General features: G+C 41.0%; 1 protein-coding gene across 1 annotated transcript in view; it reads left to right on the top strand.

Annotated features, from left to right (window-relative positions):
• MEGF10 (multiple EGF like domains 10) overlaps window positions 1-21,511 on the top strand; it is a 173,534-nt gene that overhangs the window by 142,894 nt on the left and 9,129 nt on the right. The window contains exons 14-23 of the mRNA XM_006130122.5: window positions 1,286-1,432; window positions 7,348-7,482; window positions 7,885-8,013; window positions 10,063-10,191; window positions 12,367-12,495; window positions 16,104-16,232; window positions 16,806-17,042; window positions 18,319-18,446; window positions 18,680-18,803; window positions 19,455-19,499. Of these exons, the coding sequence (XP_006130184.2) occupies window positions 1,286-1,432; window positions 7,348-7,482; window positions 7,885-8,013; window positions 10,063-10,191; window positions 12,367-12,495; window positions 16,104-16,232; window positions 16,806-17,042; window positions 18,319-18,446; window positions 18,680-18,803; window positions 19,455-19,499 (1,332 nt within the window). The remainder of the gene's footprint in view (window positions 1-1,285; window positions 1,433-7,347; window positions 7,483-7,884; window positions 8,014-10,062; window positions 10,192-12,366; window positions 12,496-16,103; window positions 16,233-16,805; window positions 17,043-18,318; window positions 18,447-18,679; window positions 18,804-19,454; window positions 19,500-21,511) is intronic.

The following is a 21,511-nucleotide window of genomic DNA, read 5'->3' as shown; positions in this document are numbered from 1 at the left end:
TATGTTCTGTGGAAACAGAGATGCTTTCCTACTTTGGAGCTTAGGATCCAGTCCTGCACATACATCACCAAAGTGGGGATATAAAAGGCTCCAGTGTTGCAGAGTCCAAGAAGGGCAGAGGCAGTAAGAAGAGCATGATTAAGGAATAATATGAAATCCTGATCCTATTAAAATCTATGGGTGTTTTGCCCTTGACTTCCATGGGGCCAGGATTTCACCCATAAGAACATAAGGACAGCCATACTGGGTCAGACCAAAGGTCCACCTAGACCAGTATCCTGTCTTCTTACAGTGGCCAATGCCAGGTGCCCCAAAAGGAATGAAGAGAACAGGTAATTATCAAATGATCCACCTCTTATCACACATTCCCAGCTTTTGACAGAGGCCAGGGACACCATCCCTGCCCATGCTGAATAATAGTAATTGATGGACCTATCCTCCATTAATTTATCTAGCTCTGTTTTGAACGCTGTTATAATTTTGACCTTCACAATATCTTCTGGCAAAGAGTTCCACAGATTGACTGTGCATTGTGTGAAGAAATACTTTTGTTTGTTTTAAACTTGCTGCCTATTAATTTCATAGAGTGACCCTTAGTTGTTGTGTTATGGGACAGAATAAATAGCATTTCCTTGTCTATTTTTTCTACACCAGACCTCAATCTTATCCCCTTGTTCATCTCTTTTCCATGCAGAAAAATCCCAGTGTTATTAGTTTCTCCTCATACGAAAGCCATCCTATACCAGTAATCATTTTTTTGCTCTTTTCTGAACCTTTTCCACTAGACCTTTTTTTTTTTTGAGATGGTGTGACCACATCTGCACACACTATTCAAGATGGATTTATATAAAGTCAAAATGATACTTTTTGACTTACTATCGATTTATTTTTAATAATTCCCAACCTTGTTGGCTTTTTTTTTACTGCTGCTGCACACTGAGTTTTCAGAGACTTATTCATACTCACTCCAAAATCTCTCTCTCTCTCTCTCTCTCTCTTTAATGGTAACACCTAATTTAGACCCCATATATATTAAATGTATAGTTGGGATTATGTTTTCCAATTGCTTTGCATTTATCAGTATTAAAATTTCATCTTCCATTTAGTTGCCCAGTCATCCAGTTCTGAGAGATTCTTTTGTAGCTCTTTGAATTCTGCCTGGGATTTCACTATCTTGAGTAGTTTTGCGACCTCTGCAAATTCCTCTGTTTGTTTGTTACTGTGGTCTATAGAATCTGACCACTCTTGCTGCTGGTGACATCTCTATGTGTTTGATGGCTTGCAGGTATGCATTGTGACAGTGTGTGTGCTGAGGGACAGTGGGGTCCAAACTGTTCGTTGTCCTGCTACTGCAAAAATGGAGCTTCGTGCTCTCCAGATGATGGAATCTGTGAGTGTGCACCAGGATACAGAGGCACCACTTGTCAAAGAAGTAAGGAAAATGTTTTAAAATTATATTTCTTTTTAAATATGTGTATCATACAAAACTGTGTGGTTTTTGTAATGTATGATGTAACAGGCCCACGATCTGCATTTTAATTGTGTTAATGTACAGGTGTGCCAGAACATGTGCTTTGTGCAGTTATCAAATAATTCCTGTCAGTAATCTTCTTGTTACTATTATTTTATACTTTTATTATTTATCTACTGTTATAGTAAATGGTCTTATAATCATATCAAATAATTATTATTATTATTGTTTGTTCATTTAACATTTACGTTACTAGTGGCCAACCAGGGAAGAGTCTCATTGTGCTAGGCACTAACACAGTATACAGCACACAAATGTTTTATATGTACAAACATACATATAAATATGAAAGGTTTTCAAGCTAGAAGACACTACATAACAGAGGAGGCAAATAAATGGGTTCAGATACGGTGGCAGAAAAACAGGATCACAGAAACAACAGGATGTGCACAATACTTAATTAACCATGCAAAAGTAATAATCACTACTCACCATCTTCCTAGCTTTTTACGTTTGATTTTTCTATTTTTTATCATGGAAGGGGTAAGGGAGAAAGATCCAGAGTAGAGTCTGATTGTGAGTCATAACTGTAGAGATAGTACAGGCAGTCCCCGAGTTACGTGGATCCGACTTATGTCGGATCCGCACTTACGAACTGGGCTTTCTCACCCCGGAGCTCGCAGGCAGCGGGACCACCCAGAGCGCAGCGGTCTCGCCACCTCGACCTCCGGGGCGAGAAAAGCTGCTCCGGGTGCCCCTGGTCTGCTGGGGACCATCTCCAGCAGACCAGGGACACCCGGAGCAAAGCCGGGGAGGCAGAGGGGTCCCGCGCCTCTGAGGCTTTGCTCTGGCAAAGCCAGGGAGGCGCGGGACTCCGCCGCCGCTGCGGCTTTGCTCCTGGTGTCCCTGGTCTGCTGGAGACGGTCCCCAGCAGACCAGAGGCACCGGGAGCAAAGCCGCACCGGCGGCGGGGTCCCGCGCCTCCCCGGCTTTGCTACAGCAAAGCCTCAGAGGCGCGGGACCCCTCCGCCTCCCCGGCTTTGCTCCGGGTGTCCCTGGTCTGCTGGGGACCGTCTCCAGCAGACCAGGGACACCGGGAGCAAAGCCGCAGCGGCAGCGCTCTGAGGCTTTGCCGCTGCGGCTTTGCTCCCGGGGTGTGTCTAGACTCCATGCCTCCTTCGACGGAGGCATGTAGATTAGCCAGATCGGAAGAGGGAAATGAAGCCGCGATTAAAATAATCGCGGCTTCATTTAAATTTAAATGGCTGCCCCGATCTGCCGATCAGCTGTTTGTCGGCAGATCGGGAGAGTCTGGACGCGATGCCCCGACAAAGAAGCCTTTCTTCATCGACACAGGTAAACCTGGTTTCACGAGGCTTACCTGTGTCGATGAAGAAAGGCTTCTTTGTCGGGGCATCGCGTCCAGACTCTCCCGATCTGCCGACAAACAGCTGATCGGCAGATCGGGGCAGCCATTTAAATTTAAATGAAGCCGCGATTATTTTAATCGCGGCTTCATTTCCCTCTTCCGATCTGGCTAATCTACATGCCTCCGTCGAAGGAGGCATGGAGTCTAGACACACCCCCGGTGCCTCTGGTCTGCTGGGGATGATCTCCAGCAGACCAGGGACATCCAGAGCAAAGCCGCAGCAGCGGCGGGGTCCCGCGCCTCTGAGGCTTTGCCAGAGCAAAGCCTCAGAGGCGCGGCACCCCGCCGCCGCTGCGGCTTTGCTCCCCGTGTCCCTGGTCTGCTGGGGGGGGGGGGCGCAGCTAGTGCGCCCTCCCCTCCCCCCCCCCCAGCAGACCAGGCTTTTGTTGTGGACCCTGGGGTAGAGCAGCTGGGGTGCTGCCGGGTTGGTCCTGCAGGGACCTACCTGGCAGCCCAGCTGTTCTGTCCCAGGCTCGAGATTCAGCCGCTGTTGAAACTGATCAGTGGCTGATTCCAGGAAGCTGGGGGCAGAGCAATTCTGCCTCCAGCTTCCTGTAGTCAGCCCCTGGTCTGTTTCAGCAGCAGCGGCTGAATCTGGAGCCAGTTCCGACTTACATACAAATTCAACTTAAGAACAAACCTATAGTCCCTATCTGGTACGTAACCCGGGGACTGCTTGTAGTAGCCTTTTTTCTGGAGAAGAGGTTGAGTTTTGAGTGAGAAGACTAAGGGACAAAAATGGAGACCAGAGAAATGCTTTCTGAAAGGGAAAGGGAAAAAGTCCCATCCAATGACTATCAAAAGGTAAGAACAAAACCAGGAGAGGATGGAGACACAAAAGCCCAGGAATAACAGGAATAATAGGATTTTAAAAAGAAGGAGAGGAGTAGGAAGAATATGGTTGACCCTAATTTTAAATGCCTGGCATTACTGTAGTATTAGTATTCTCTTAGCATTTCTGGGTATGTGGTGTAGTTGTTCTTGCTATCATTTGCATGCCTCTCAAAGGACTTTTTCAGTAAATCGGTTAATCCAAAAGAAGATTAAGAACCTAGGAACACAAGAAAAGCCATATTGGGTTAGATCAATGGTCCACCTACTCTAATATCCTGTCTTCTGACGGTGGCCAATGCTAAATGCTTCAGAGAGAATGAACAGAAGAGGCAATCTTTGAGTGATCCACCCCATGTTGTCCACTACCAGCTTCTGGCAGTCAGAGGCTAGGGATATTCACAGCATGTGGTTGTACCCCAACTCTCTTGGCTAATAGCCATTGATGGACCTATCTTCTAGGAATTTACCTAATTATTTTAAACATTATTATAGTTTAGCTTTGACCACATTCCCTTGCAATGAGTTCCACGAGTTGACCATGAATTGTGTGAAGAAGTATTTCCTTCTGTTAGTTTTCAGCCCATTGCCTATTAATTTCACTGGATAACCCTGGGTTGTGTTGTATATATCCTCCCTCCCTTCATCATCTCTTTTCCAAGCTGAAAAGTCCCAGTAATTTTAATTTCTCCTCATATGGAAACTGTTCCACGCCCCATTATTTGTTGCCCTTTTCTGTATCTTTTCCAATTCTAATATATCTTGTTTGAGATGGGGTGACCAAATATGTATGTGGTATTCAAGGTTTGTTCTTACCTTGGATTTATATAACAGTATTATATAATGTCTTATAATATATGCCTTTCCTAATAGATTGTAAGATTCAGTTAGTTTCATTTGATTGCTGCTGAAACATTGAATGGATGTTTACAGAGAACTATCCACAGTGAGTCCAATATCTCTTTTTTGAGTGGTAACAGCTAGTGTAGATCCCATCATTAGGATCCCAACTGTGTGTACAGTTGGGATTATATTTTCTAACATGCACAACTTTGCATTTGCCAATATTGAATTGCATCTGCCCTTGACCAATCACCTGGTTTTGTGAGATCCTTTTGTAACTCTTCACATTCTGTTTTGGGATTAACTGTCTTGAGAAATTTTGTATTGTCAACACATTTTGACACCTCACTGTTACGCCTTTTCCCAGATAGTTGATGAATATTTTGAACAACGCTGATCCCAGTACAGAATCCTGGGGGATGCCACTATTTATCTCTCTCTATTCTGAAAGCTGACCATTTTAGTCATTGGACCCTTTCTCTCCCATTACTGATCCAATGGCGGTCTTTCTCTCTTATCTCAGTAAATAAATGTAAACCTTCCTAGTGACTTGGAACTATGGATATAATAAAGTGTAGTGGCTTCCGCAGTTTAGCACTCAAATGGCTCTCAGAACCAATCACTCCTGCACGTTCTAGAGCCAAGAAAACAAATGGTCACTCAATTAAATCAGGGCCGAATGAGGATATGCCTTTTCTGTAAATAGGAAAATCTTATGGCTTACCCATCAGTGATTAGATAGGGATTGGAGTAGAGGGGGGCAACCTACAGCCTTTGGGCTGAATCCAGTCTGCCAGTCATTTTTAATGCAGTCTTTGAGACCCTGCTGGAGAGTGATGTTTGGGGCTTGCCTTGACTCCATGGGGCTTCTGGAGACAGCTGTCTGTCCCCTTTCCAGCTTCTTGCACTACCACTGCTCCAAGTGCCACTGAGCAGCTTCCCTTGGCGGGGAACCATGGCCACTGGAAGCTGCAGGGGTGGCACTTGCAGATAGGGAGCAGTGCATACAGCTGCCTGGCCATACCTGTATGTAGGAGCTAGCTGAATGGGGGACATACTGCTACTACCAGGAGCTGCTAAAGGAGATAAGTGCAGCCCTGAGTTCCCTCCCACCCTCTGAACACTTTGATCCCATCCTAGACTACCCTCCTGCACCCAAACCCCTCATCACCAGCCCAGCCCCAGAATCTACATCCTCAACAGAGCCCTAACCCCTCCTCCAGCCCCTGCCTTGCTCCAACCTAGAGTCCCCTCCTGTCTGCTAAACCTCTTGGACCCAGCTCAGAGCCCTCTGCTGCACCCCAAATCTCTCATCCCCTCCCTGCCTCAGAGCATGTACCGTAGGCTGGAGTCCTGACACCCTTCCACACTCCAACCCCATTTTCGTGAATAGTCATGGCCCTCCATATAATTGCCATACCCTGATGTGGCCCTCCCCCCAGGATTAGAGAAACAAAAAAAATTATTGCAAAAGGCCTTTTTTCTTTCAGTCTCTTTATGTGGCTAGTGATATAACTCTGCTGGAGAAGGTTCTAATATCATTGGCATAAAAATTAACTGGAGGCTTCAGTGTTTCTGATTGTAAGTTGTGTACAAACCAGAGGTGATGTGTAGCTTCCTGGACTGTGCTAATGAATGCAGTGAATGGATAATTTAAAGAATGATTGGAAAACACACTACATTTGTGACTTTCTGCCAATATAGCAGTGGGCTGGAATGATTTAGATTTCTCCAACAAGTGTAGGGGTGGGCAATAATTTTTGTCCGGGGCCACTTCAAAAATTTGTGAAGTAGCCCCAGGCCACACCAGAAAGGGTGGGGCCTAAACAGGAAGAGGTGAGGCCCAAACAGGAAGGGAGCAGGGCTGCCCAGCCCCTTAGCCCCCCCTTCCCACTAGGCACCCGTGCCCTGGAAGAGGCTTGGCATGCTCTCCAAGCCCCAGGCCGCTACCCCCCCACCTTCTGAGGCCCTAATTGGCATGGGGGTGGGGGGAGCAGCAAGGCCTTCGTGGGCTGGATCTACCTGCTTGGTGGATCTCTTTTGCCCACCTCTGAACAAGTGAGGAAAAAAAATTAGACATCAATAATAGAGTAGAATAAATTCTTTCCACATAAGGATACAACTGTCTGTCTTCATTCTCCTGTGTGTATCAATGTTTTTTTTCCAAAAACTTATCCTTTAATTTCTATATGCATATATTTCAAACATAATTCATGAAAGTTGTTCCTCTCATTTTCTGCTTAAGCAGAAATATGTTTGATCTGAGTCACATTCTTGTTTGTATTTGTTTGACTGGCTGTGAAATATGGCCTGAATACATGGCTAGGCCAAGTTCTGTAAGTGAATTACAGCCTGTGCAACCCCACTGACATGAATGGGATTGCTCAGGGTGTGAGTCATGTGGATTGCTGTCATTATTGGCTTTAACACATTCAGTGCTGTTCTTCATTGTCGCTACTGTATGGCAGTGCATTATAGCAACACCCTGCCAAGTGCCTGAAAGTTACCAGTTACTAACCAGACCATTAGTAAGCTCCTCAGAGTAGGGACCTTTATCTTCTTAGATATATGCAAGGCATTAAGCACTCATTTGAAGTGTATAAAATAACAATAACAACTAGTTCAATAAATACTCACATAGTAAGTGGAACAGAGCTGTACGTGACAGGAAGGCAGAATTTAACTGTTAATCCATTTAGTTGTTGAAGAACAATAGATTGTGGTGAGATAGAAAGTGCAAAAGGAAATGGTTGTATCTGATTTCTGATTTCAGTCTGCTCTCCTGGGTTTTATGGACATCGTTGTAGCCAAGCATGCCCCCATTGTGTGCACAGCAGCGGTCCCTGCCATCATGTAACTGGACTTTGTGACTGCTTACCTGGTTTCACAGGAGCCCTCTGTAATGAAGGTAAATGCTGTAATAGAGACCATTGCAATATATACAGTGACCAAGTGTAGCATTTTTTTTCATTCCATGCATTCTAGAATTATCAGATCACATTACCCAAAAGTGGAAAGTGGCTTTTGGTTTTCTACATGAAGTTTGTAAATGTAAAAACTGAATCCAATTGGTCAAAAAGATAGCCTCTACATTTGAAAATTACCTTTCTGCTAATTCTGGCAATATCATATTCTTTATCAAAAGAAACTTCTTTGTAAATGAAAAAAATATATAATAAATAAAATAAATGCATTTGACTGAATTTATAGCAGCATTATACTAAATAGGAATTTTCTTGATCTAAGACATCAAATATTAGGAAACAATACAAATGTAACTTACTGAAAAGTCCACTAAAATTTTTAACAGTGTGTCCCAGTGGGAGATTTGGCAAGAATTGTGCTGGAATTTGCACCTGCACGAACAATGGAACGTGCAATCCTATTGACAGATCTTGTCAATGTTACCCTGGATGGATTGGCAGTGACTGCTCTCAGCGTAAGTACTGTGCCTTTTTTTCTTTCTTTCTTGAGAGATCTTATTAGAACAGTTAGACTAAGTTCAGTTCCTTTTAATTTTCTTCTTGATGTTGAAGAAGCACTTTGGAATTGACTGATAAATGACAAGAGTTTATATCAGTACCTAGAATTTGTGTGCTATAAGAAAAAGAGAAGAACAAGGTTAAATAAATAACATAAATAAATAAGGACTCCTATGTTATTATATTTATCATCATTACATTTCAAATGCCATATAAAAGCCATTTTAACATTTGCACTGCAGTTTCATTTACCATAAAATTCAAATGTCATAATTAAGTAGTTATGCACTTCCTTCTCTCTATGTACATGGCTTCCATCATAAGAGCGCAGTGAACACCCCCATGAAAATTAACAAATTTATCTTCAGGACATACTTTAAATTATGGAAGTTATTGTTATCAATATCAGTGAAAGTCTATTCCTTGTTGTTCTGCCTGTAGATTAATCTGATCATGCACCATTGAAGTCAATGAGAAATATCAAAATGTTATTTTTCTTTTGAATCCATTATTATATTAAATATGGGCTTCCTACTGTCCCTTATGCTGGGGTTATCTGAATCAGTAATCATTGGCATTAGCCTTCTGACACATAAATTCATGGGTAGCAAAGCTTATCCCTTCTTTCAAGTAGGAATAAGGGATCTTCCGGAAAAGGGCTTATTTTCTGCAAGATCCCGTCTAGACTGGTGCTTTTCTCTGGCAAAACCCCGAGCCGGAAAAAAGCAGCAGCCATGTTCATGCAAATGCCGTGGGGGATATTTACATCCTCCGCGGCATTTGCAATTCCGAAGTGTCTCATTAGCATCCCTTTTATGGAAAAGGGTGCCAGTGTAGACACAGCCATATAGTTTGCAAATGCAAACCTTTAGTAAAATATACAGTAGCTGACCAGCCTCTAAGAAGCTAAGTAGGTCTCTGGACAACCAAAGCATTATACAATCATGCGGAAAACTCTGTCTTACCCTTAACACAGTCAAAATCAAGGATCAGGCTCAAGTGCCTGATTTGTTTTTTCTCTCCTGTAATATATTAAGTCTTTGTTTCCACAAGACTGTATATAAATTCAGAAAAGTAACTTAAGGCTAATTATTTCACATTGAAAAATGACAAAACTCTTTACGTAGGCTAAAAATAGAAATTTGGAAGAGTAATTAATCAAAAAATAAGAGGTCATGTTTACGGCACTCTCTGCTCTCAGTGGGATCTGATTTATTCATATATCCATGTAATTTTTCTTTTGCTACAGTGCTATTTACATATTATAATTAGCATTTGGGGAGACATTTTACAGTTCTTTCTATTAATACCATTAGATACCAAATTCATTCAATTTACCATTTCCAAAACCGCACCAATATTATTTGAAACCACAGTTATGTGTGCAAAAACCTTCATTTATTTTATTGTTTACAGTGATTTGTTTGTTGGAAGGATTGTATTGATTTGTGGTCTGATGGGAACCAATAAATAAATCAGAAGCCTCAGGTCAAGAAACTAAAGTTAAACCATGGAATCACTGATTCACCCTGCTTTGGCCTTAAAGTTACATTTTGGGAGAGGAATACAGGCTACAAATATATTTTTTCTCTCACCCTGTTTATTCTCCTCCTATGCTAGGATTGGAAATTGCAATATCTCCATCTAGTTCAATAATATTCAGGAAAGGTGAAAATTTTTAGTCTCTGGAAACCAGTGAGAAATCAAGAAACTTGATTTATATGACTGCCTCTTGTGTACTATGAGAAACCAGTGATAATGGCTACATAGTGTTGCACTGAGATGAGGATCTCACCCATTGATTCTTCTTTACAGTTAATGTTGTTTCATTTGTTCTTATCAAGGGTAAAACACTAGTTAGGTTCAAGAAAAAACTAGGGAACTCTCTGGTCAAAATTGACCAGACTGAAGAAGGTAGAAAAAGAACTGTTTTAGCATTTGCATGTTATGCTGCTTTGTGTCTTTGCCATATAATAAGATTAATTAATTGATCTGGGATATTTCAGCTTGCCCACCTGCTCATTGGGGTCCAAACTGTATTCACACCTGCAATTGCCATAATGGAGCTTACTGCAGTGCCTATGATGGGGAATGCAAATGTACTCCAGGATGGACTGGCCTTTATTGTACCCAAAGTAAGTGATTCCTATGATCTGCTCATATTGTTGTATGATTATAAATTAATAATAGTATTTTCCTTTATTTCTTTTCACTCCCTTTTTGCTCAGTGATTTCCCAATAGTGTTATGCCATTCTAATCCAGAGGATGTATCGTTTGTTGCCTCTGCTGGTATGAGCGATGAAAATTGTAGCCACCTATATTTCCTCATGGGGAAATCACCTTTGGAGGAGGATAGGTGATGGTCACAGCTGCCTTCCCTTTGAGTTTCCTGCAGAGGAAGGCAACATTCAGTTACAGCCAGGAGCCCATAGGAGTCTCAGCGGTAGAAGCTTGCCCGTGAATGTGTTGAATGAATGTTTTTCCAGGTGCCCAGCCGTGGTAGCACTTGCTAGATGTGAGTCCCTGGCAAAGAGACATTTGCAGTTAACATGTACCTTTCCCCACCCAAAACCTCCTCTGGGAGGAATTCTGCCACTGGGTACTCTGCTCCCAAGATTACATCAGCGTAACCCAGGACTAAATCAAGTCTTGTGAAGCGAATAGCTTCTTATTTGCTCATGACAATGATTCATAACAACACATTCCTTTTTTCAGCAGTGTTAGAAAGTGATTTTATTCCAGTCGCCTATCTCTCTAGTCATCAGGTTACAGGGAACAAGCTTTACCAACACATAATTTAGGTACTGGCATGACTAGCTATGTTACCTAGAACCAGAACTAGAACTTCATCAGGTTGCTGTTTTATACTCTTCTCTAGAATTGTTTTTGTGTGACTAATACATTTAATACCTGAGATCTTTCTCCAAGAACTTTACGTTAATTAATTAGATATTAGAAGTGCTGTGACTGGAAATCTTCATATGAGTGCTGAGCAATAGTTCACACAAAGTTTGAGAGAATTTTTTTTCTTTTCTTGTGGGGCTAATACACACCATCACAAGTTGGGGCAGGAAAGAAATGTCTCACAGTCCCATATAAAGGGTGTCTCACATCTTGGGACTATGTGGTCCAGTGTCTGCATTGTTTACTGAGTCCCTGTAACAATCTCCTCCATTTGCAGTAGTGTGGCCTAATGAGCAGAGTCAGTAGAGCAATCCCCTGCAGTCAGGGGTAGTGCAGCGTAATGGGCAGAGTCACTATACAGCATGCCAGGCCCGCACCCCAAAGTGAGGGTAGCCAGAGTAGGGGAACCCAGGCCCTCCCTTTCCACTGGGTCCTGACCCAGGGCCCTGTTGGTGGTATACTCACCTCCCACCAAATCAGCGCGGAACCACCACCAACACACCAAGCCCATAACCAGTTCTAAACACCATTTCCCCCCTGTAGTCCACTGGGTCTCTTCCTATCTGAGCTAATGGAGTCTGTGGTGTCCGTGGTCTGGTAGTCTCATCACCTTATGCAACATCCTCTGTCTGGGTGCCTACATATGGTCTCATTTGGCTGGCCTCCACGTATCAGAGTGCAAGTGGTGCATTTGCTAGAGCTCCCAGTGCACCTCCTCCTCCTCCAGCAGTCAGCTATTATTTGGCTTATGCTTAAGTCAGGTATACTTATAATCTTTTATCTCAGAAAAGTACCACTGAAATCTGCTTTGCATACAGTGCTTTTTACAGTCAATAGCGCAATGTCAGAGTGGCAGGAGATAACACATATTATGGCGCCATATGGATAACACTGAGGAATACAGTCACTGAATTGGTTCAGTTGTCAGCTATCATGGTTCTTTTGCTTCCTGCTGGTAAATAACAATCTCTTTGCAGTGATACATCTTCTTCATACTGACATGGCACCTTTGTGAGGAGCTGGGATACAATATTTTTACTCGTTAATGTTTCAACATCAACTGTGCAGAAAATATGTCCACAGATTCATTCATCATCTAGCGGTCTTCCTGGACTCTTGCATGAAGTGCCCCCTACTCGCTCCTCCTTCAGATTTCTCCTTAAAACTTCTTCCAGGGGTCCTTCCTGCCTACCTTCTTATCACCAGTAATTCCTGCATCCTCTCTTTCCTGTTACTTTGTCCTGCCTTTTTGTCTAATTGAGAGCAGAGAAGCTCTTCATTTATTATATGTATAAAGCCATGTGTAAATTAGTGGCACTATTGAAATTATATTAATAAGTAATAATAATACTTTTATATTCCTCATGGAAAACTCTCTTCTCTTATTTTTCCCTTTGCATTGCAGGGTGTCCTTTGGGATTTTATGGAAAAGATTGTGCATTAATATGTCAGTGTCAAAATGGAGCTGACTGTGACCACATACTGGGGCAGTGCACCTGCCGCACAGGATTCATGGGGAAACACTGCGAACAGAGTGAGTAGGGAGCAGAAATTATTCGTGCATGGTAGGAACAAACGCAAACCTCTCTAGACTGAATACTGTGATTGTGAGTCCTTACTTAGCCAAAATGACCCTGACTTTAGTACTGACTTTACCTGAGTAAGGACCACAGGATTTGGACCTAACACTATCTTGTGTGATGTTAAGGTTGTTTCTTCATCTCATGAAAGCCTGAGAGATTAATAAGTAAGACTGATAAACTATATATACATCTTTTTGATTGTTTATTTACATTTACATCTACACTTAAAAGCTCCTGTCTGAAGCTACCTATAGTAGTGATATAGTATCTCTATAGTCTTTGACATAATATTAGAAAAACATACATAATCGTACAAAACCAACAAATTTATCCAAATAACTACTGCAATCATAACACCATGATGAAAATCAATAGCCAGAAGACTGAGAATCAAATTCATCTCTGGAATAGTTTTGTGTAGGTCGAAAGAGTTACCAAGGATGAGCATATAAGGCACATTATATTTGCTATATATAGGGCTTGATTCTGCTTTCACACACATTAGTTTCACCTCAGTTTAACTTCATTAGCTTCAGTGGAGTTATTCAGGAGAGAAAAGTGAGTCCCAAAGGCTCTCACTTATGCTGGCCTAGTTTTTGTCAGGAGAATGGTGGGTTTTTGCCTAATTCATCATATTACCCCAGAAACTGACCCCTGTTCAGCGGATCAACACAAGGCTTGCAAACCACATAAATCTCATTTAATCCCAATTCTGGGTGCTTAATTGGCTTGAGTGGTACATATACATTTTGTAGTCTCTCTTCATAAGGCTCAATTTCAAAATGTGTAGAATAAGCTTCCTATTAGGTATAACAAATGTTAGTTTTGTAAAATTAACATTTTGTAGAGCTAGTAAAAAATGTTGACAGAACAGTTTTCTGTCAGAAAATGAAGTTTTATAAAAATCTTGATGTTTTGCAGGAATGTTATGATTTTGATGGAATTTTCAATGGCAAAATGTCAAAACAAACCATTCTGGCTTTCTTCTTTCATTTAAATCTTGTCAAGTATCATCTGGATAAGATGAAAATGTTTTGTTTTGACTTTATCATATTGATTCATATTGTTTTGAGTTTTATATTACATTAAATATTAAATATTGCATGTTCATATAAATTATACATTTTTACATTATTTTATACTTTTTAAAATGCATATATATACATTTTATACATTTTGACATTATTTAAGCAAAATGTGTTCATATTAAGTCACAGAATTGTTTCCAAATTTCAGCTCTATGAAAAATTTCAAAATTTTGGCTTTTTGTTTTGATTTGGAACAAAATCAGATATTTAAATTTTAAAATTTTCCATGTATTAGATATTCCATTTATTGATCAGCTCTAATTTTGGGAGAAATAAAACATGGACTTAAATTACAATAAACAAACCAACAATCATTAAGAAAACAAGCTAGTTTTCCACCCTCCTCTTCCCAAAAATTTAAGCTCCAAAAGATATCTCCATTCCTGTTTAAAAGAATCACACTTCTGTAATCCAGTTTTGTTACAATAAGGTAACAAGCCATAAATGTATGCAAGTGGTAATACCAAACAAACCCAAAGCTACCAGTAAAATGACACTAATAACATGATTAAAGAGACACTTACAATCAACTGTATATTACTGCTCACAGGTCTTTGTGTGGTCAGTTTAATTCATGAAAAATTCTCATAAGTAGCTTACTTCTTATAACTTGTTCACATCTTTCATGTTCTAGTTTTACTTATTTTACACAGCATGGCATGACAGTATCCCGTGAGCAGCTTAAATCAAATTCAGACCTAAAATAAAATTGTATTCAGGTCTGAATCTGGCATTCTATGCACAGAGGGATTCACAAGAAGATTTATGAGCCTAACTACAACTTCAGGCGTACGTCTTGACTACAGAGTTTTGTCAACAGAAGTTTTGTCGACAGATACTGTTGACAAAGCTTCTGTCGACAAAGACTGTCTAGACTACATCCAGTTCTGTCGACAAAGCAAGCCTCTTTGTCGACATAACAGTGTGGACGCAAAGGACAGTGTAGATGCAGTAATGCCTTCTATCGACAGAACTCTGTTGACAAAAGGCGTTATTCCTCATAGAATGAGGTTTACATACGTCGACAAAACTGCTGAGTTTTGTCGACTTTATGTCAACATAACTCAAAGGCAGTGTGGACGCAGGTATAGTTTTGTCGACAAAAGTCCACTTTTGTCGACAAAACCCTGTAGTCTAGACACACCCTAGGTGTCTCACTTTCAGACACAGACCCCCACTGGGATTCATAAAACCTCTGTTCAGCTGCTCCTGAACTTGTAGGTACCTAAACTCATGCAGCACCTACATTTTTTTCAGTAAAAGTTCCTGAACTTGTAGGTACCTAAACTCATGCAGCACCTACATTTTTTTCAGTAAAAGTTCTCTAAGTGCTTCTGCTTTTGAGCATGTGCACTGCAGCCACATGCCAGGTGCCTGCATGCATAACCCCCAGAGCACTGCATAAGCCTAGCATAGATAGACGTTCCTCCACTACAGTCTACAATATAGACAAGCTTACACAAAATAGCGAAAGAGTGGAAAGAGTACAACACAGTGGTGCAGTGAGAACCCCCTGGTTTAATTCCTCCCCCTACCTGAGGGGGAGAGGAGGTTTTAACCGGGATCTGCTGCTTCCCAGGTGAGTGCCTTAACCATGATCCAGAATTCTTCTCATGCATGCTTGCTCGCTACACAACATCGAAAATGTTCCACTGTGGCTAAATAATGAAAGAATTATTGAGCCAGAGAGAGAGAAAACAAACATGAGAATGACTTGAATCAAAGGTCTTTCACTGAGCTAAAAGTTATGAAGGAGCTCCTCCATCCCCTACCCCTACTTCTTGTTAACATGCCACATGCACCTAACACCAAGAGAGAGTTTGAAGCTAAGATTTGCAAGCAGAGTGAGAATCCTCTGTGTAGCCCAGACTTGTGTCAATTTCTGATAAAGGGGTTGGGCTTATCGCCCATCACTTCCCTTGCATTTCTTAGGCTTTGTGAATCCCAGTGATTTCCTAAGTCCCTAAAAGTTAGGCCTGGCAATACTTAGCTTCACCACATACCTTTCTTTGTGTATTTAGACCACTGTGCCTGGTTCTTTATTGCTATGTACCATAAATAGCCTTTTAAACCTGTGCCATTGTGAGTTGAAGACAATTTACATTCATTTTACATAGATGTAAAAAAGGATAAGGGCAGTGGGAAAATCAGGCCCAGTTATCAACATTTGACCATAATGTTTTGTTTACTTCTCCGTATAGGACATCATTTTAAACAAGATATTTTCTTCCCTCCTAAAGTTCCAGCGCTAATAACACACTGCCACCTGCTGGTCACTTTTATAAATGTAGCTGCTTTACAATGGCAAATCTTTAGGGTGCGTAAAGATACATGCGTGTATCTGTCATGTTAAAATACATGCGTGTATTTGTCATGTTAAAATATTGCAGTAGCATTTACTGCACACACAATTAATAGTCGTAGGTTCAAATATGAAGATGTGCATTTGATTTTTTTATTATTTTGCACAGAGTGTCCTCCAGGTACATATGGTTATGGCTGCCGGCAAATATGTGACTGTCTGAATAACTCAACTTGTGACCACATCACAGGAACTTGTTATTGCAGCCCAGGCTGGAAAGGAGCAAGGTGTGATCAAGGTAATGACATGCAATAAAATGATTATGAAAGTATTGTAAATGTTGATGGATTAAATTCTCTTAGATGCCGTATATATATAACCAATGAATCCCCTTTGGGATATGTATTTAAATTATTCACTTGATTGTTTATTAATAATATTTATACTTGTGAATTTTCAGACATCAGATAGCTTATTGATATCTTACTGGAGGAAGGAAGGACTGTGATTTAGGATCATATGCTTGTTTTCAATACAGCACATGATGATATCTTTTGCAACATTACACTCGATAAAGCCATACAAAACTGCCACTGGGTCAAGTGCTTTGTATAGTGTGTATTTCTTGGCCAGAGGGTTGAATGCTATTTTTTTAGCTAAGGAAATAGTCAAATAAAAATTGAGTATTTGCATGTATTATTGTGGCTAAGTTAGGCTTAGTCTAACTCTCCTAAGGCTTTCGGTATAACTAAAATTTCTAAACATGAACCCAGTAAGAAAGCTTTAAAAATAGAAGTCAGTCTTCTGTTCTTGGTTTTATAATTCGTGTATGCCTTTATGCCATGTGTTTTTATTTCTTCTTGTTTTCCAGCTGGGGTGATCATAGTAGGAAACTTGAACAGTTTAAGCCGCACCAGTACTGCTATCCCTGCTGATTCTTACCAGATTGGGGCTATTGCAGGAATCATTATTCTTGTCCTGGTTGTCCTCTTCTTGCTAGCACTATTCATCATTTATAGACACAAGCAGAAGGGGAAAGAAACAAATATGCCAGCAGTTACCTATACACCTGCTATGAGGGTCATCAATGCGGATTATACTATTTCAGGTAGGAGTAGATCTGTATGAGAGACATGACTAAGAAAATCCCAGCCAGAGAAAAAGGAACTCAAAAATTGGTAGTTTTGTTGCTCAATTAACTTTTACAATTAAATGTCCTCTCAGACTTGAGGAGGTACAAATGGCACCTCTCTGCATCAGTCAGTGCTACTACAAGCAGGGAAATTTATATTTCAGGGAGGGTAGTTTGGGTTTCTAGTGCCACCCTTCCTTGCGAGTTCCACCAGTGGGAGTCGTTTTAATCTACATGGGGAATGGCGTTCATAGGTTCCCCATATTGAAGGAGATTCTCAAGGATCCACTGAATTTGTCTATCCCCAACTGCTGCAGGCTGCCCTTCCTGTCTAGCAAGCAACTCAACTTTTCAGAACACATTGGCTTGTATGTGTGCCCCTTTCAGCCCCACATGGTAGCCCCTTTCAGCAATCAGTGGCACATGGTCATTGTCTGAGCGAATCTTTCTGAGTGTCTATAGCTGTGAACTGTTGGTGTGTTGCAATATAGCCTCTTTAATCTATATATTTAATATATAAAGCCTACCTATGCTAATAGAAATGTGTACTGTTGGACAAAGGAAAATGCTGACCACATTTGCTGACCACATACAATGCAACTTTGCTTTCTAGAATATGTCACACAAATTGTATCTCAAAACATGTTTAGGAGTTAAGTAATACAGTGATGGTGTTAATGTTTCAGCTCCTCTGCTAACTACATTTAAAGAGTTTAAGAAGGACTGAAAGGATATGGTTTCAACTGAGATTTTAAATGAAATAGATTAGCATGAGACAAGTGAAGAGAGTGGGGAGAAGAGAGGAAGTGGGAGTCATGGATTAGGCTGGATCAAGGTCATGAAGGGTTTTAAAACCAGGAGGGTAGTTTTAGTTAGGCCCGTGGATTTGTTCCAGAATTGGTCTGACATTGTCATATGTTTTTGTAGGCATGAAACATAAGGCAGTGGCATTCTGTACTCCTGCAATGGCATGCATGAGTTGGGGAAGCGAGGGGTTTTGGGAGGCCAGGAGTTGAAGTGGTCCGAGCAGATGAGGGTATGTTTTTAAAACACGACCAAAGAGGAATCATGGTAGTAGCAACACACCCAGTGTTGTACACCTTCTGGTCGGCACTTTTGAAAACTGGTCAATGCCAGGGTTGCAAACAATGGAGGCAAAAAAAAGTGAAGGGGTGAAGTATCCAATAAGTATCTTCAACAGGCAACGGCATGTTCCTCTAAACTGTTTATTTGCTTCTCCCTTTCTTTTCAGAAACCATTCCTCACACTAATGGTGGGAACGCTAATAGCCACTACTTCACCAACCCTAGCTATCACACCCTAACACAGTGCACAACCCCACCTCATGTCAACAACATGGACAGGAGGACCCTTGCTAAGGTAAAACAAGAAAATGGTGGTGGCCATTATGCAGATCAACAGGCAGTATGAACCCAAAGTTTTCTTTTCAAACATGGTACACCTCTCACCAAGTCATTTTCATTAAGGCTTTTATTTCTTAAATTACCTCATTGGGCTTAGTTTCGTTTTCTCCAGTTATCATCTTGTGCAAATGTTAGTGATCTAAAATCAGCTGCAATCAGTATTATCTTTTGTTTATTTGTTTGAAATAGTCAAAAAACAATCAGCTGTTTGTGAATCTTAAGAATGTCGATCCTGGAAAACGGGGTGCAGTCCTGGACTACACAGGAACACTTCCTGCAGATTGGAAACATGGAGGGTACCTCAATGAGCTCGGTAAGGAAACAAAGAGAAAGGGTGCTGCATATTACCCTGTGTGAGTCTGAGGGATGTCAGAAAAGAGATTTCCCCTGTGAGGTGTAGGTATAATCTGGTCTTCTTCTGTGAAGTTAGCTAACATTGTTAGTGGTGCTAGCCTTGCCAAATTGATAGTAGAGGGGGCAAGGCCATGTCCATGCTCCAAAATTGACCAATGGTGCAGTACCCACAGAGAGAGGAGTATATTAAAGACAGTCAAGTTAATTTTATGGAAAATAGATCTTGTCATTTTTTGAGATTCCAGCTCTGGCTGATAAATGTAATTGTGTAAATGTAATATACTTAAGACTTTTGTAAGGTATTTAATTTAGATCTGATCTATATTGGTCTACATTATGCCTGGTCTACTTGATGGCCTGTGATATACAGAAGATCAGATTAAATGATGAATGGTTCCTTCTGGCCCTAAACTCCATGAATCTAGACAGTATGTAGGTGCACAGTCATACCATTTCTTCAGTGTATCTGTATTCTTATTGTAGGGGTATTTCTCCTATGAGACAGAAATTAACCATGACACAATTCTGTAGAGATTTTGAATGGTTGCCCAGAGAATTGCAATTGAATTTACAAAATGTTCTGTGTTTTTGTGACTCTCCTTTGGCATAGGTGCTTTTGGACTTGACAGAGGATATATGGGAAAATCCCTGAAAGGTGAGTTTTTATTTTCTGAACCAATTAAATAAAAACATACAGATATTTCATTTAAATGTTCCATTTAAAATTATTTTTTGTTTCTGTGGAAAGAGAGTATGTAATGTTCAGGCCTCTGTGTAAGCTGATGTGCTATCACACTAGCTCTGGAAGCAAACAGTACAGTTCCCAAATCTTTTGCACCTATGCCTCCTGGCACAATTTACTGGTTAAACAGAAAACTCATGAGTAGCACCAAAACAAAGTAACTCCATTGACTAAAGTGGGCCACGGTTCCTAGAGGCTTTTTCTTTGCCTCTCTCTCTTTCTGGAAGGAGGATACATCCTGTGGCAGGCAGGTAACCCGTTACCCTTTTCTAGTTGTTTCCCCATATCACATTCCAGTTACCCTGGGAGGAGAGTAAAGCTTTGCATGAGGGCTGTGCCTTTTGTGCACAGCTGAGCTTTCCTGCATGAACTGAAGACTTCCGGAAGACCTGTTTTCTGGTTTGGCAGTAATAAGACAAAAAAAAAAAACCTCCTTTATATGTCAGTGAGCTGTTTAAAGGTCAAGGACACAGCAACATGCTCAATATTGCAATGAAAATTAAATACAAAAATGCTATAGTGTTTGAAATTATGGACAATCCATTCTTGTCTGTGGTTGCCACTATGTCCACGGATGAACTTGCAGTGCTTTGGCACTATGTGAGCACATTAACAGGATATCTACCGTATACCCTTCAGAAAATGTTTATTCCACTACTAGAAGATTAAGTTGCAGAAATGGCCAGATCTGTTTTATTATTCAATCTACAGCCAAACAGCTATAACTGGTCTTTTCAAATGTTCACCTTTGCAACTGCCAGTCATGTCTTTGCCACTTACATCAGGATTATGCAACTGGAACATTATCTGTATAGGGCTGAGCTTAGATCCATCTGGATATTAAAGATGGTGCAGAATGTGATGGCCCACTTGGTAGATTTAACCTGTGCACCATGTTTTGCACTGGCTGGCTGTGAATTTCCAGAAGAAATGTAAGGTTCTGTTTTTGACCTTTAAAGCTGTAAATGACTTAGTACCTGAGGCTGTATCTCAACTGCATCCCTTTTTTCAATAAAAGATATTTCAATAGATATTACAAATGAAGCTGAGATTTAAATATCCTGTGCTTCATTTGCATAATGACAGCTGCTGCTTTTTTTTCAAAACGGGGCTTTTTCGAAAAAAAAAGCAGTTTACATGGGGCATTTTTGACAGAAATACCTCGTTTTGAAAGATCCTGTACTCCCCGGTTTCATTTGCAATATCGACGTGCCTAATCTACATCCCTTTATTGAAAAGGGGATGTAGTTTAGATACAGTCTGAGAAATACACTCTTTCTCCATGGTATACCACCAAGCTGAGATTTGCAGATGTGGAGTCCCATTAGTATAAATGGGCAGGATAGCTGACATGGCATAGTCTGTCAGGACACTACAGATATGGAATTTGCTTCTCTTCTTGGTCTGAGAATTCTGATTACCTGCAAGTCTCACCAAAAGGCTCATTTTTTTCCAGGCATCTGAAAATGGGGGAACTAAGTTTGCGGTCAAGAGCAGCTATATCATAGAGAATTTGTATAATACAATATAATTTAATTGAAGGAACACATATTTAAGTATGTGACATTGTGTTGAAGTAAAGGATTCGCTGAACGTTCTTCAGAGATTTTGGGGTACTTCATTTGAGATTCCTTAAAGGGGCCTGGTTCTTGAAAAGTTCTGACCATACACTCTCTGGGTATGTCTACACTACCCTCCTAGTTCGAACTAGGAGGGTAATGTAGGCATACCGCACTTGCAAATGAAGCCCGGGATTTGAATTTCCCGGGCTTCATTTGCATAAGCGGGGCGCCGCCATTTTTAAAACCCCGCTCGTTCAAACCCCGTGCAGCGCGGCTACACGGGGCACGAACTAGGTAGTTCGGACTAGGCTTCCTAGTTCGAACTACCGTTACTCCTCGTGGAATGAGGAGTAATGGTAGTTC

The sequence above is a fragment of the Pelodiscus sinensis genome, chromosome 6 (genome assembly GCF_052426305.1).
Source record: "Pelodiscus sinensis isolate ZL-2025 chromosome 6, ASM5242630v1, whole genome shotgun sequence".
Classification (NCBI taxonomy): domain Eukaryota; kingdom Metazoa; phylum Chordata; order Testudines; family Trionychidae; genus Pelodiscus; species Pelodiscus sinensis.
The sequence above is the reverse complement of the archived record's forward strand: the minus strand, read 5'-3'. Positions and strand labels throughout refer to the sequence as shown.